The sequence below is a fragment of the Ruditapes philippinarum genome, unplaced genomic scaffold (genome assembly GCF_026571515.1).
Source record: "Ruditapes philippinarum isolate M1 unplaced genomic scaffold, ASM2657151v2 ctg2044_1_1_1_1, whole genome shotgun sequence".
NCBI classification, from domain to species: domain Eukaryota; kingdom Metazoa; phylum Mollusca; class Bivalvia; order Venerida; family Veneridae; genus Ruditapes; species Ruditapes philippinarum.
Window position 1 is genome coordinate 68,747 of NW_026863766.1, and position 17,603 is coordinate 86,349.

General features: G+C 31.7%; 1 protein-coding gene across 1 annotated transcript in view; it reads left to right on the plus strand.

Moving 5' to 3' along the window:
• The window catches only part of LOC132723275 (synaptotagmin-11-like), a 37,869-nt gene extending 20,563 nt beyond the window's left edge, over nt 1-17,306 (plus strand). Inside the window, exons 2-13 of the mRNA XM_060707948.1 lie at nt 5,329-5,481; nt 8,312-8,734; nt 10,815-11,015; nt 11,325-11,345; nt 12,053-12,174; nt 12,696-12,857; nt 13,267-13,385; nt 13,652-13,733; nt 14,333-14,458; nt 14,788-14,902; nt 15,638-15,843; nt 16,088-17,306. Coding sequence (XP_060563931.1) covers nt 5,329-5,481; nt 8,312-8,734; nt 10,815-11,015; nt 11,325-11,345; nt 12,053-12,174; nt 12,696-12,857; nt 13,267-13,385; nt 13,652-13,733; nt 14,333-14,458; nt 14,788-14,902; nt 15,638-15,843; nt 16,088-16,210 — 1,853 coding nt within the window. The 3' untranslated portion in view covers nt 16,211-17,306. The remainder of the gene's footprint in view (nt 1-5,328; nt 5,482-8,311; nt 8,735-10,814; nt 11,016-11,324; nt 11,346-12,052; nt 12,175-12,695; nt 12,858-13,266; nt 13,386-13,651; nt 13,734-14,332; nt 14,459-14,787; nt 14,903-15,637; nt 15,844-16,087) is intronic.
• Nucleotides 17,307-17,603: the final 297 nt, after the last annotated feature.

The following is a 17,603-nucleotide window of genomic DNA, read 5'->3' on the forward strand; positions in this document are numbered from 1 at the left end:
CGTAACCATTAAAATCTTGACTTGCTGAAAATAAGTACGGAAACACATCAGGAGCATCTAAGCTTAATATCAGGTATGGCAGCATTTATTTGTTGATGTCGTGTTAGAATCGAAATAATATATCCAAATCGGTGATGATTTAATCATTTGATAAAATTATTGTTTGTGGTTCGGATGCACATTATTATATCACTCGGGCTACGCCCTTGTGATATAATTCCCCGCATTCGAACTCCAACAGTGATTTTACTGAGAGATAAAATCACTGTTTCGGATGTACGATGATACACTGAGCCGATGGCTCACAACATTTATTGTCTTTTGTAAAAAAAGGCCATTAAAGACCTGTTTGTTTCATACATTCGAAAAATCAGATGCAGATGTGAATTACCATGGTAACATGTTATGATAGTTATAAATACCTTTAAATTGTATGTAAGTTTTAATTATATATTCTTGATATAAGAATGGTAAAAGCATAACACATATGTAGCATATAAACTACTGTGTTTTCTTTTACTATGTAAACAAAAAGCTAGAAAAAAATGCTTTAACTTTCTCGAATGAAAATATAATAAATTTATTGAACGATTTATTGGCATATCCGCAAGCTTGATATAAAAACTGCATATATTGAAATATAGATAAAATATATCATAACTACATTATGTTCTTACAATTGTATGTCATTTGTTAAAAATCAATATTAATATAATTATGCATTATCAACTAAGTCTTTCTTAAAAACAAGATTATATGAGCCGCGTCTCGACCAAACCAACATAATGGGTTCGCTATCAGTTGTTATAGGGTTTGTAAACGAGCAGCATGGATTCTGATCAGACTGCGCGGATCCATGCCGGTCGCAAACCCATTATGGTGGTTTTTGTCGTGACGCGGCTCATATCGTAGTGATCACAACAAGATCAACAACAACGGTTGGCATTCAAAAAACACCACAGCAACACAGGATATACCATAAGTAGTCATTATCAATGTATTTTGAATTGCTAAAAACCGAGCTGAGTTGTCACCATCAATTTTAATTCTAGAAATACCAGATACTGAAAAAATAAATAAAAGAAAAAAAAACACAACACAACAATATAATTCGGATAAGATTGCTGCAATATCCCCATGAAGTCGATAAAGTTGTATCAAATTGTTAGAGAGACAAATCCAAATATTCAAATGTTTTATGTGTGCATATTTTAACAGTAAAATGTGCAAAGCAGAACTATTAAAGTAATTTTGTTCTCGCGTTGTTTTGATAAAGTACAATTAAGTCGCAACATTCCAACAGGATATAATTCATCACGTGCTCGAGAAATTCGTCATTCTGTGTTTTATGAACGCAATAAACGAAGTTGATAGTTAAACAGGAATATGGCAACTGGTCTATCACATTGCAAGATTGAGACTTAATTAGGTAGACAGGAATCGATATAATCTCACTAGAAACAAAAAAAAAAAAACAACAAATATTTTGTTAATTAAAATTAAATTGGAAATGGAAACAGTTAAATATTAAATAAAGATGATAAAACGTGCTATTTTAAATCAGATCTTTAGAATAATATGAACTTCTGTCTCGGGGATGTTGTTCTGTAAATTTACATTTTTCTGGTCATTCTGGATTATTTATACCAATACTTTGTTGTGTTGAGAAACGAATATCTCTAACGTCGATCCGAAATACCGTGAGCACTTTTCAGTTCCTTTCATTAACAGATACAAAATTAAATCGGGTTTGAAATTTATACCTTTCAATATTTGTTTTATTTCTCTTGATAAATCATCTCCCCTTTATATATTTTTACAATACAATTTATTTTTTTATTTTGATGTGCATTCTATGGTAGCATAGTGACTTAGATGTGTTTAAGAATCAATTTTAATTACATTTATTAAATGTGAAATATTTATGACGATAGAGAAATTAAAACTTTTACAGGCTATCGTAAAAATATTGATTGGATTTCACCATTGTTACGTGTAAACCTCTAACATGTTAGGTAATAGTATAATCATATAAGGACCGACAATCGACCGACAAATAATAAACTGACCAAACATGCAGACGAATGAGTAGGTCATTATTTGAGCCTGACTGTGAATTCCCTGTAATTCTTAGAGGACTGACTTGGAATTTGTTTTCTCTTATCCTTATATCATATAGCACTACAAATTGAAGTTCTTTATAAATCATGCATTTTGTCCGGTATGTTTTTGAAGAGAGAATACTTGTTGTTGTTTTAATTCTTTATCACCAATACCTGCACGTTTACTATTTATTAAGTTATTATGTGATTAAAACACATGCAAAGCTCTATTTGCCGATACAAAATTGAATTATGAAGCGACTGATATAAATAGAAATAAAATAATTAACATAGGCCATGATCAAGTGGTATCAAAACATAAATAAATCCAACAGTAAGATAGATAAATGAATCAAACTCATAATTGCCACTTCCGTGTCTCCTCTATGACAATATTTACTACCCAGTAGATGCAATATTAACAGTGCAGTCGATACTAGATTTCCTCGTAAATGCAATAAGACCAACATTAAATCAATTATTATCTCCCTTATGAAATCATTGTAAATCATTGTAAATGTATCATAAGTTATCACAAATCACAGAGGTAATAGAGACATTTATTTATAAGAGTTAGTAGTCTTGAAAATGATATACATTGTTTATATATTACCAATGAGTAATGCTATCATAAAATATAAAGAATAATGTCAATAACGTCATTGCAATATAACATAACAGTAATTTCCTTTGTATCTTTACACTTGATCTGCTAAATTTGTGAAGTGGATTTGAATTTTATTGAATTTAGAACAATCAGTTTAAAGTTAAGGGGATTTAAGGTATCAAAATATAACAACTAAGCGACAAGTATAAAGCCTCGTCAGACTACAGAGATGTGCAAGCTGTCATATCTCTAAACTTGTGATACAGGATTACGGATAACCTCTCTCGCCTTATTGACCTGTTTATAAAAAAATGTAAACCATTAAGTATATTATCAAATATTGACACATGGCACAATTCTCGCAAGTAAATGTAAACAATATGCAAATTGTTGTTACAAGATTTTCAGATAAATGACTTTATAATTTCCTTAATTATTCTAATAAGTTTTGAAATTGTCATTAAGAAATAATTAGAAAATACTCAGCGCTTTGAGTTAAATCTTTAAAGATAAAACAAACATTAACAAACAATCAGAAAATGTAAATTATTTTCTAATGTTATGTCTATCATACGATATCTTTATCATTTTGGTCTTGAAAATTCTCATTTTTTTGGTATACATTTAGTAAAATTATGTCCAGGCCTGGTCGTGGGGTTAGAGTCGATGACTTCTAATCCAGTTACCACTCTGGCGTGGGTTAGATCCCCGGGAGATGCTTTGGTAGTTTAGCGCGGAGGTTGGTAGTCTAGTACTGGTGTAACTCTCCAGGAACGATGGTTAGGAAACTACCCGCCTATATGACAGAAATACTGTTGAAAAAGGCGTAAAATGAAACAAACAAACAAAATAAATGTCCAGGCCTGTGCAGGTATTATATAAGCTGCAATTAAAAGTGCATATTTGTTTGTCTTTCTAGCGGAGAAATACAAGCATATTTAACAAAACATCAGAGTCACTGGGGAATTCTAAACCCGTACAATTAATTATCAACGTACAAAATAAATTGTATCGATGTCTTTCTCGGCGCGAATAGTTGACAGTCTAGAAGAGACATGTGCATAATATGTTAATCTGAAAATAACAAAACAAACTAATGTTCTGACAATCTACGTTTTTTTTAAAGGTCATACTTTATAACTATTACAATATAAAAGCTTATGTGTATACACTGTAAAAAAAGTAGAAGGAATAAAATGGTATCCTTGAGTCGTCGACTTCAAATTACTTGCTCTTAAACGCTGTAGGTTCGAATCACGCCAGAGACTTTTGAATAATTTGGGCTTTCCAACTAGTTAACAAATGAAGAAGGTACTACGCGAGTGTCCACCAGAGCTGACAAAATAGAACATGCGAGGTCTTCTTCCACTAATAAAGCTCGAAAGTCTCCACGAGACCATTAGAGTGTCAATATGACTAAACAATCCAACAACACAAATGAACATATAGGAATAAAAGCATTTATATACTTAATGTGACAAGCAGTGAGAAATTTATTAAATTTATTATAATTGAGAAATTGAACAACTCTTTTAAATTAGTCAAAAGTTCCTTTTAGAAATTCACAGGCGCTTTGAACTTTGTATAATTTTATCTATAAATCTTTTACAATATTGTATATTCCTCGAATTCCTTCGAAATATCTTATCTTACTAAGAATGGTGATATTGACGTGTACAATAGTTAAAATATTCAACAATGTTTTCGAAATCGCCGATATAAAAGAACCAGTAAAGTGGAATATGAGCTATATAAATTTGTTGAAAAAAGGTCGATTAATTGTGGATAAATTGTATATATTTAAATATAGAAAACAATCCAGGAAACGCTTAATATTATAATTAATACATGATGTTGTTTATGCTAATCAGACGACATGAATCCTCGATTTCGGGAAGAACGAAGAATGAATATTGTTTCATAGAACTAAATGCTATTTATTGGGGGCGGGAATAAAAACCCTGAATGTGTTGTTATAATGCCGCCCCCGATGAACTCTAGCATTCCCTATGTTGAAGATCTGTAAACTAAATTGATAGCCTTTTGTATGAAATCCCGGCAGAACAAACTTGATTTGATAATCATTAATTGCTTTTTATTATTACCAGTACGCATGCTTATCTCTGAGTATCAGGCTCTTTCTGTACTTGTTAATGTTTCCTCTATATTAATTCTAAAGTACAAAAATATTCAATTTGTTTCATTGCCTTAAGTAATCTTAGGTACTTGATTAATACTTGTTACTTTAAATAAGGACACAAGTTTCTTATTTGTAGTTCGGAACAAACAACTATTGCTAGCTACGTTCTTTGGAATTATTTCTTTATTTATCCTTTTGAAATCAGTTGTCTGGTTCAAATTTATTATATATATCTAGCAGTACAGGTTACAAAAGATGCAAGTAAAATAGCTGAAAAAAGTATTAGAATGTTGAAAATACGAAGTAAACAAATAAAAAAATGATTAGTTGAATAAGAAACAAGCAATATATTAATGATAAAGTGTTACATACTATTGTTTATAATTACAATTTATTGTACAAAATGTACATGTTTTTGTAAATTAAGATATACAAACAATTATCTTTTACTCAAAATCGCCCTTTTTCTTTTATTTCAGTTCCTACAGACGAGCTTACTGGAATAATCATTGGGGTAGTGACACTCGGGATCTGTTCCTTTGTAATAGTATTCATATGTTTTAGATACCCATCCATACGGTCGAGGACTTTCTGGGACAGAGGGCTGAAACGGCTTATACGGCGTTTATATTGTAAGTTTTCTTTTAACATTATTTTACCACTTTTTCTGGTCCTTGGGGGATTACTAAGCCCAGCACGTTAGTGTTAAAGATTATTGAATACCACTTGAGCTAGGGAATGGTGAGAGAATGATTGTGCACTCACGAGTCTTTAATTTTTATATACTATTGATATTTACCTTGCTTCTGATGGATCACTTTTCTCTAAAGTTTAATTTTAACTGGACATTAAGGAAATATTTAAATACTTTTGAATAAATAAATATATACATCTTTTTATGGTTTATGACTCTTTCTAGAATTATATCAGAAAGCAAAATTCTGTTCATAACACAAAAAACTTTTTGAACAAAACGGTTCCTTTTTCAACATTTTTAAAAATTTTTTTTATGTGTAAAATTGTTTTAACAGTTGCTGTTTGATTGCTGATATTTTTCCGGGGAAATTTAAATTTTTTTTGTAATTATCCGATATAAATAAAAATCAAATACGGGTTTTGGGGGCTGATAAAAAAAAAACAAAAATCTTTTGTAAAATCATTTTGGTTGATTAACGTTGATGTTTTAAAAAATATTGCTAAAAATTTTGTTCGCTTTTTTTTTGTAACACGAGAATATCTTGTTGAAGTTGTATAACATGAGTATATATTTGAATACATATTGTGTCTGTACAATTTAGCAACGAAAAGTGCAAAACATGCAAATATTATTCATTCTAAACGGCTAAAAGTGGCGTTGTATACATTTTTCCTTAAGTCTAGTTCAACCAGCTTAAGATAGAACAATAAGTCATTAAACTCGTAGAGATCAATGACTTCTTTAGACGAGGTATAATCATTTTTCTGTTTATTATAAAATGTTTTTATTTTTATGTTCTTGGTTTGAGTATTACTACTTATACCGTTTCATATTAGTAAGAAAACCCAATAGTTGTGATACTTTATTGAATGAATGACATTGTTCAATGTGTCTGGAACGAGAAAATTGATAGTTTTGCTTTAGTTTAATGTCGCATTTGTAATAAACTTGATGTTTTCTGTTTAATCTCTATATATAAAAATATAATATTAGTTTGAGTTCCACAATCTTTAAGCTCGAAATGAAAAAAGTATATCACCACCAACGAATTAAATCTTATATACATGTATTTATGAGAGTGGATTCACTGTTAAATATTTTGTATATAGCCAATTACTATATCACGACGGATATTTTCACTTTTATCATCTGTACTATGTCATTTTCTAGCAATGTCCATTCTGTAGGCGAAATGAAGCGAAAGGTGAACTGAATACATGGTTAAGCGTACACACCACATCTGTATGATTTGCTATACAGTAAAATTTAAACTCTTGACCGAGAGGTTAAATTCGTCATACGCAGCTCAAGACTTGTATGGCTGCTACACCGTATACATCTTAAAAAGAATACGTATTAGCTTATCATTGCTGCATATCGCTGTATACAGCTTTATTTGTAAGATCACAAAGATGAAAATCGTCATCACGTTTTCGTTCAGACAAAGACGAAGATTACGGCGAAGACGACTACGTATACGCAGACGACTTCAACGATAAATATGACAGTGAAGTTTACGAATCCAAGTTCAGCTTTTACCACAACGATGTCGGTTTTGATTACGATAACGACTTCACCAATTCTACGAGTTCAAATACGACTTAGATGATGACCCACACTTTTTCATCTTCTTCGACCACGAGATCGTCAGTTTAAACTTTTACATAGAGGACTACAGTTTTATAATGTTTATTTTTATGACTTGTTTGACTACAAGTTCGGCTACAAACTCCAAATAATGACTGGTTCGACCACAATTCGACTTATATGACTTATGACAACGAGGACAGCTACGACGACAACAAAACGTACGAATTCTACGACTACGAGTCGGGTAAGGCTGCGATAACGACCACAACTTCGCCTTCAAATACTTCTTCGTTGTTAACTTTGCCACATATTCGACTAGTGCAACGTTTATCTTCGCTATATCTATCACCTCAAAATCCTTGCAGACATCTTTTGGGGTCACGAATTTGAACAGGACTGCTTTTATTTTGACTACTTTTTCGACTATATGTCGTTTTCCACAACCAAAACGACCTCGACCGCGAGTACTTAACATATTTACGATACCTTATACAGCTACAACTAACAGTTTATAAAACTTCAATTTATACCAGTATGATTACGAGCACAGTAGCACTTTCGACTTCACGGCTACGAACACTACGACATTAACGACCGCGACGATTGAGATAACGACCGTGACAATGACTCAATGTATTCATGGTATTAGAAAAACAAGAACGTGTACAATTACTACAAATTGCACGATTACAAATACGACTACAATTTCTATAAATACAGACACGACAAAGTCTACGAACACGACTACTGCGACAACTACGGCGTCGACTACAATTTCGGCAGCAAAGACTTCAACGACACTGACGGCTACGTTTTCAAATAAACTGAGACGATGACTACCATTACTTCAACTTCTACGACTACATGAATAGTATTACCCGGCAAAAACTATAACTGACTTCTATTGATACTTGAACTACGACTACAATGACAACTCCTACGTTGAAGCACAAAAAAGTAATAAAGTCATTTTCTAATCACAATTAAACGTCTTAAGCAAGACAAAGAGTTCTTACGTTATTGGTCGAACTACTGTTATGGTCAAAATGAATTTGACATATATTTAATCAATTTTCGTGAAACGCTTATATTGCCATTTTTCTGGTGATGATCAGTTATTGTGAAAGGCATAGGATAATGTGATGATTTTATATTCATTATCCTTTTACTTTCAGCTGGTGTAAGAAAAAAAGAAAAATCAGAAGACAAAAAGAGTTTAGTTATGGGACCAATGCAGAACAAAAAGCAAGAGCAGACGAAATTCGTGGTGCCTCAAATATTTGTAGATTATGGCAGCAGACGACAATCATATGCTTCTGATTATTTACGAAGATGTAGTGCTGAAAGTTTAAGTAGCAGGCGGACTTCTATAGCTTCAAACGAAACTGATCGAAGAGGCTCTGGAAGTAGTCTAAGTAGCAGACGGACATCTTTAGCGTCAAATGATCGACGAGGATCGGGTAGCAGTCTGTGCAGTCGAAGAACATCGTTACTGTCAGACTGTACCTCTCGTAGAAGTTCTGGAAGCAGTCGGAGTAGTAGAAAAGGTTCGAATGCTAGCTCAGGAAGATATGACGACACTGATGAATTACTGGCTGGTGAGATTATACTTGTGTAGTACTTTTATTTATAAAATGGCATGAAATATTGAAGAAATGTCCGACATAACATTTAACAATTCATTAAGAATTTTTTTCTGTAGGTTTGAATCCGGTCAGGATCTTTGGCCTCTTTCAGGTGAAGGAGCTATCCAGCTAGCTTATCGAACGTCGGTGGTTCCACTCACGTGCCACCCGACTTCCAACAACATTAAAGCTATAAAGTCGCCATATAAACTCTACTGTTTTGATGCGACGTAAAACCCAACCATAATATCTAATATTCTGATTCTTTTTTTGTTTTTGATATAAGCAAAACGAGATTGATGATTGTTTTTTTTCATTTTTTTAGCTTCAAATGCTTTTATTAACATATTGTATGATAATGAAAAATATAAAAAAACGACACTGGTTTCATTCTTCCTAAGTATATGAAAATTGTAGCGAATGTCTTAAAGTGGCATTATGCCCATCCAAGTGACAGGTGAAAGTCAAAAAGTTAACATTTTGTCATAATTCCTTTATATTTCATAATTTATTTCTTACGAACGATAAATAACTCACTTTGCCCAAAGTGGGTCAGTCTAAGAAAATTTTGTTTAACATTTTCCAATAGCAACTGTTAGTCAGTCACCATTATGACAGTCAATCTTTTGAAATATATAGCCATTCAGGTCAACTTGATAATGACAATAATAAAACATGAGCATAATGTCACTTTAATTGTAAGTGACCGCAGTAACAAAACTCTGTAATTCTACGTCAGATATATTGGAACGTTAGTTTTCGTATTCTGTGATTTTTATGACGCCCACGTTGAATTAGTTCATTCATTGTTACTAAAATAGCAAGTTTTTATCTCATTGAACGTATTTTCTCGGAGCTGTTTTTCACATAGTGTTTTTCCTATTATTCTATTATCTAAGACGAAATACCTAAATGGAAAAATGTGATGAATTTTGCCAGCCTTTCTTAAGATCAGATAAGGATCTTAGCTAGTGGTCTTGTTGACAATGATGATTTTAAGAATATCAGAACTCATGCGTAGGTTATTAATTCCAACATCTTCTCTTTAGGCACAATTTTGTTATCGAGATTGAAAACATAATATGGCTTAGTCATTATTTTGTTGTCACTGATTTGTATTAAACGCGTAGAATGTCAATTAGAGTTGTAGCAAAATGATGGAAATCTCTACTTTTATAGAAATCTCCCATCAGGAGTAACGTCTTCTTTTTATATGTTTATTGATTTTTACGATAAATTCAATCAGAAAAATGAAAACATAGCCTCGCTTTACAATTAGGTTGATTTCCATACTAAGTCTGTGACAAAAATAGATAATAATTAAGTTAATGGACTCCACTACCTTATTGAGAATATGTTATATGATATAAATTGGAGGGCTATAAATTAATAACCTTTGGTGTCGCACATGTGAGGAAACACCATTTATAGTTCAAATATACTCATTACAAAGTCTTCTCTAAACATTACACTTTTAATTAGAAAAAAATGTTCATTGTCTCAGATATAAAAAAAATCGAAGAGTATTTTAATAAGGACAAGTTAATGTTTAAATCATATAAATCACATGAAACTTCACCAAGCTTAAGGCTCTTTAAGCTTTTCTTTAATATCAATATATGAATGATACAAAGCAGTTTTTAAACTTTTACAGATAAAAGCCACCTAAATAAATATATATTCCTCCAGCACAAGCTTATCAAGATTATCCTGTTTTAGAAGCTAGAGTGTCAAAAAGTGACATTTAAAAATAATTGTTGATTGGTTGATTGGAGTTTTGAGATGTCAGGTTATTTTAATTGACAATAAATAGGGCCGCCTGGGTGTGATTTCCCGACTACCTATTCATAACATCATTTGCAAATATTTACTTGACAAGTAAGGCTCTTGATAGACTTTGATTGTGTTCGTAGACATTTGATTGTCAATAAAGCGATGATTAATAAAGTGGTTATAAATGAAGTTACAAATATACTGTAATGCATATCAGGCTCAGTCAAGAGTTTTCCGGAGTCAAGTCTTGAGATTTTAAAATAATGTATTTATTCTTTAGATTTGTCAGACTCTGAAACATTAGAAATGGACGAGATGTACACACTAGAGGAAGAACTACCACCAGAAAACCGGAGGTCAAGTTTAGAAGAACCTGCTGACATGCAAGAACATGAGAAAAAACGTAAACGACCACGACCATACCGAAGGAGTCATTCACTTGCAGAAATTCGTCGACCGACAGCTATTTTCATTCCTGAAAGTAAGAAATAAAATTTATACAAACATTTGTTTTGCGTAAAAATACGCTTAGATAAAAACTAGGCAAGTGTCCGGTTTCTTGTCAAATATATTGTAATAAATTCATTTTAAAAGTAGAATTTTTAGAAAAGTTAAATATGTTGCTATCCACACCTATTTAAAAAGTTTTATTTTTCTTAGGTACATAGAGAAGTTTAACTCATAACAAATGTTTTGACATTACTGAAAATTGCAAAGTTATCTTTTTCGTTGAAATATATTTATATTTTATATATTTATATGTTTGTATACATTATTTTTCTACTTTCAGTAAAGCAGCCACCAGTACCAGGTATGTTGAACAACTTTAACGGTTCTTTGAAAAAATGGTACATTTAAACAAAACGTTATATATTGTTTGCAGTCAGTGTAATTAATAATACATCGTTTTAAAATTGAATAAATGCATTCATGAAAAAGGGTAAATGCACCTTTTTTGTGCATTTCCAACTGCAGAATCACGTGCACACTTTAAAGCCCGAGACAGAGTGTGTCCGCTTCCTTCTGCAGATATAAATTCACAAGTTTAGGTACATTTGCACTATACTAACATAAAAAGTAAATGTCAGAATTGTGTTATTGCGTTCCCTATCAGTATTAAGCATTCTTGTGTAATGCTTTTACGTGCTAGTGCGATGTCTTTGACAGTTTCTTTTGATGATAAAACTACCAGGGCCGTCATTACACAAAGCTATTTTATTTTGAGCCCCGAGTCACGCTTATTAAAAAAAATCTACCCGTCAATAGATTTTTTCTTCTCCGTTAAAGTATACCTGTGTGCGCAGTTCTTATGCAAGACTGTTGAGATATCTGTACATCCTTTCCAAACTTGTTGAAAATTAAACGAAATAACTCCAGATTTAAATCCAAAGTAAAAGAAATAGTTTGCTACTACAGACGAAAAAATATTGTTATTCAAATACATTAACATAAAAATAACATGCTTTATAATTTCGCTAGTTACATTATAATTGTGACATATTATATTGTTGTATACAGGTCGACCTCGACCAGATGGAAGACGGGTTACACTGTCGTCACTTGTAGTTAGCTCATTAAATGCTTTGGATCATACTCCTAACCCGGTAGCACCGCCATATCAGAGAAAAAAGCCGAAATTGGTAGGATTTATTATATGCCATCAAATGATTGTCTACATAGAAATTCGGTCGTTATCGATCAAATAAAGCCGTTTAGAGTTTAAACTTAAAGTACTAAAATTTATTTTATTAAACATTTGGAATACAGCTGTGTAAAGAAATATTTCATTGGAAAATGTCGTTCGATCAAAAGTAATATATCGTTGTACGTTTTTTTTTTTACATTATTCGCTTTTGTTCAACAAGAAGTGTCTCCAACATATCAATTTAACAATAAGAGTGAACTTGATTCTCGAGCCAAATATAAACAATTGAATAAAAGATAATGATAAAAAACATTGATAGGATATCCATTTTGGGATCAGAATTATGGGTTACAAATTTAAATGAAACGCATATGATACAATAATTTCTTTTCTGTATTTCAAAAGAATATCGAGATTTCAAATGTAATGCAAACTACTACAAACTTCTTGTAAATATTTTTTTCATTTTTAAGAACTTTGCTTTGAGATAGTGTACTCTACATTCATTCCTTACAGAGACCACCAGGAATAGGTTTACCCGACACACCGGTTATGATGCACGATTTGAACCTTGAAGAAATGATGGCTCCAAGGTATGCCACACCCTTACAGCCCACAGGACGTCTGAAAGTACAACTACAGTTTACAGACAATGCTTTAAATGTGATTATTATTGAGGTAATGTTAACGTGACATTCCATTGTGCGTTTATTCATATATTTCAATTATTTGTTCATGTTATGATTTAGCTTACTGATGCATAGCTTTCTTACTGTTGCATAGTTTTCTTACTGTTGAATAGGTGACTTCAGTGAAACATTTATATCCTGCCTATAGACAACTTATTCAGCTAATTCCCCAATGTCATTGTGTTTGCATATTTTAGTCTTGTATTTTAATTTTCATTTTATTTGCGAGCCTAACAATTTTGAAGATGAAAAGGTAATAAAGATGACTTGTTTCAAAATCTAAGTATGGTGATTCCTATAGTGTATATTTATTACAGCCATAGTCAGAAAACAAACAACTTGACATAAAATTATCAGCTAAAATGCTTAAACTTTATACTATGTATTTCCATTTTCAGGCAGGTGATCTCAGAATTGCTGGTCTACCAAGTAACACAGATGTAAACCCGTATGTGAAGGCATTTCAAGTACCTGGTAGAACATTTAAATACAGAACTAAAACAATAAATAAATCAAGGGAGAGTAACATGATTAAATTCATGAGAGCAGAATAGATTCTCAAGATTTTAAAACTGTTGGTTGTAACACCAAAATCAATAAGAGGCAATTCAAAATAGAGATGGTTAACAATAAAACGACGTTGGCATTTGCATGTTTAAAAAAACACATAAAAGCTGACATGTTAAAGCTGATGGCATTAAGGCAAAACAAAAAAGAAATCGAAAAAGGTAACATTCTTACGTGATCTAGTTCTGTTTTAATTAATTTATTTTATATATTACAGACGCCTGTGTTCCTTGAAAAGTTTTCTATTCAAGAAATAACCAGAGAAGAGGTATCAGATGGGTCTGCTCTCGAATTCCAGGTTAGATTGTGTTACTTTCTTAAATTCTAAATCAACATATCAAGTTTTAGATGCTACATTTGTAATATCCCACAAAGGATACATTTGTAATATCATACAAAGATACATATGTAATATCACACTCAAGTTAGACATGTAAATTAACATCGCATATCATCCTAACATTTGTTTGCTTATTGTTCCAACTAAATTGCTGATAAGAAGCAAATACTAAAGATCAAAAGACATTAATACTGTATGACAAGGCGAAAACACGAGATAAAAAAACGTCTAAAATCATGAGACATTATTTTCTTCTTGCATTTGCGTAATGAATTATTTAGTAACTATTTCATTAAACTTGATTTAATTGCATGTGATAAAAATCAATTCATATGAATTTTCAGAAAGAAAAAGAATGGCGCACTAGCTATTTTAACTGACCTGCTTTTATAAATGTTGAAATAAATTAATTAGCCAGTCACGTGATAACGTTTAACGTAATAAAACATATGACTTCAATTCTACTAATATTCTTAAATTGACATCATTATAAATGTGTCTACTTTTACGTCCTCCATACACACTTAAAATAAAATATTTCAATATTTTTATCGTAGGTTTATTCCTCGCATCATATTACTCGTAGACATCTGGTGGGTATGGCGGCAGTCCAGCTGAAAGATATAGATAAATACGAAAATGGACTTGTAGATTTGATAATACTCCCTCATAGTGTTTACAGGGTAATATTTCTTTAATTTATTTTGTCAAACAATTCATCTATCTCAAGTTTTTAGTTGTGTTTTACCATAACAGACATGTTAAAACATATGGTAATGTTTATGACAAATTTGATGTTATGCAGGGAAAGGTGTTCATACTTTTATTTAAAACATTCTTACATTAACTTCAAACTACAAATTGAACCGTTTCACACAATGTCGAAACCTAATCATAAACACATCATACATAATATTCACTGTTTACCATTGGATTGAGTTAATCATAAAACACTTTCTTAGTAAATGCATTTTTTAAAGAACATGTTATGAAATAAGATTTTGTATTTCAGCTACACCAAGGTGATATACATATCTCTGGTTGCTATCAGCCGGTTGCAGGGAAAATGGTATTCAATGTGGTAGAAGCAAGGACATTACCACGAGTATCACTTCTTGGTGCTGTCAGTAAGTAGTGGTTTATTTAGTAAAAGAAGTTTCTTTTGTTTGTACGTAGTATGATTGAAAACATAATTTTTAGCAATATTATTGAATACTTCTGTTGGGGGATCCGTGGCAGAGGGTTTAGGTCGCTGTCTTCAAAACCATTTGCCCCCGCAACGCTGTTGGTTCGAATCCCGACAGGGATCATGAATTCCGTCATGTGAAGAAGCTATCAAGATTCAGTGGTTCTACACAGGTGTACGTTTGTGCCTGAAATAATGCACGAAAGGACAGTAAAGCTGTAAGTCACCATTTGACTTATACTGTGTTTGGTGCGACCCAACCAAAAAGTTATATACAAAAAAGAAGCAGCATAATACATGTTAAACACAATTACAACATGTTTTCGTTGTGCTATGTTTATTATCATTACAGAAACAGTGACAATTACTTTTGCGTAATAATTAACGGAAAAATTATTTTATTGTTCTCCGAAATGGAATTTCATTTACAAGAAAAACATTTAACCCAACCACTCTAATTCGCACAATATGTATAATAAATGAATAAATAAATTAATAAATAAATAAATAAATAAATAAATAAATAAATAAATAAATAAATAAATACTTATTATGCTTTTTTCGTAAAAAACTTAACCATATTAACAAACATCATAATTTTGTTTGATATTGTAATCGTTGTCAGCAAATCAGCATAAGGGCGACATATATTATTATTTGATATCTTTCTTTGTAGATCCCTATGTCAAAGTGGAAATGTACATAAATGGAATAAGAGAAGCAAAACACAAGACAAAAGTCCGTCAAAACACGCAAGATCCAGTTTGGAATCAGCCTTGTGTGTTTGATATAAACAGAGAGAACCCTAAACTTCTTGGTCACGTTTTTGTTTTTCATATAATCCACAAGGACATGATGATGGGAGTTCAGAAGATAGGACAGGTGATATATTAATGTATTATAATGATAACAAGATTCAATCAGAAGATATTTTTGAACACCAGTTTAATGAAAATATATTGATACATGTTTACTTATTAAATACTACCCTTTTCTCGTCCTTCTGAATACAGATGAATAATACATGTAACTGAATAAGGAGGTACGGAGAACTATTATCGACATATTCAAATTGTATTTATGTTTACGTAACAGTAAGCAATTGAAATAATCTTTTGTATTTAAGGTGGAGCTTGGATGGTATAGTCACGGTGAGCAACTGGATCATTGGTACGAAATAATGGAACACCCACACAGGCCGACTGATTACTGGCATCCGATAATAAAGACAAGTAAAATTACGTCATGACCGAACAGTGAGCACAGTTTTGATGGATGTATTAATTATTGTGTATGTGCCCCAAAATATTTGACTATCTCACATTGTAATGGATTTACACTTGACCATTATATCATAGAAATAGCTAAGATTTATCATGTGTGTTAAACAGAATCCTAGTGTGATCATTCTCTACAAAGACGTACGCACATGTACGATAGTGTATATATGTATTTCCATTCTATCAACTAGAATCATCCTACTATTAACGATTGATCTCCATCCAGGATAAACAACAAAGCAGTCTTATAGATGTATATTTAATGTGAAAAGAAATTGTATAGATTTGGTACCCATTATAAGCTTATACTTTCAAAGAATGTTTTTATCAGCGAAGTAATATTGTGTTCCCTTTTACTTTTTTACGTGCAAATATATTTTTTCATCTACTGCACATTGCTGAATATATGTAATGTCCTTGTACTGTATCTTTAATATAGGACGAACATAATTAAACAATATGTAATCATTTGTTGAGCACCAAAAGTGTAAAAATATGTCTAGCTTTTACAGTTATTCTAAAAGATATTTTGTTTTTAAAGACATAGAGACCTAATTCTAAAAGCCAATCAATTATTATAACAAATTGTTTATACTGAAATATGCATTTGTGTATATCAAAGCTAATATAAGATCATAAAATAAGAAGATGCAAAACACATTCCTATACTATAAATGTATATGCCATATACGATGCTAAATATAATGATTTAGATAAAAAAATATCTACGCCAGTCTTTGAATATTTCATAAGTTACAGTCTTGATTGTTTATATGTACTATCACGCATAGCCATTATCAGTAGCTCTGAGGCATCATATCTAAAGGCCAAACTATTTCATCCCTGTATATAATATAACCCAAAGCTAAAGCATAAATGCGTCATTTTTGCCCATGTAAACCTAAATTGTGAATTGTGTATATAATTTATTTATTAGAATATTGTGATATGTCATATTTTATGCTAGTAATACTGTCGATGACACCCCATGTTGTTATTTTTATTGATGATTAAAGTATTTACCATGCGTTAAATGACTGAAAAATAAATATTTTAGTTTGGAAATGTGCTTGTTTTTCATTCATTGTTAAGGAATAAGTACTAAATAATGTTTATAAAACCAAATGGTGGACGATGGAAATTCGTTCTTAAACTGGTTTATTGCGCAAGGCAAGAGTAGAAGAGTTATTGCATTTTTGTGCATGTGATACCTAGAGAAACACGAGGACGTATCTGCAGGTCGAGGGATTTAATATGTACGAGGGTTACTGCAGTTGCCAATTCACGGAAAACTCGCATTAGCGTTATCAACGTATATAGTACAAATCTGGTCGGGTATATCCGTGCTTTCTAAAAGTGGTG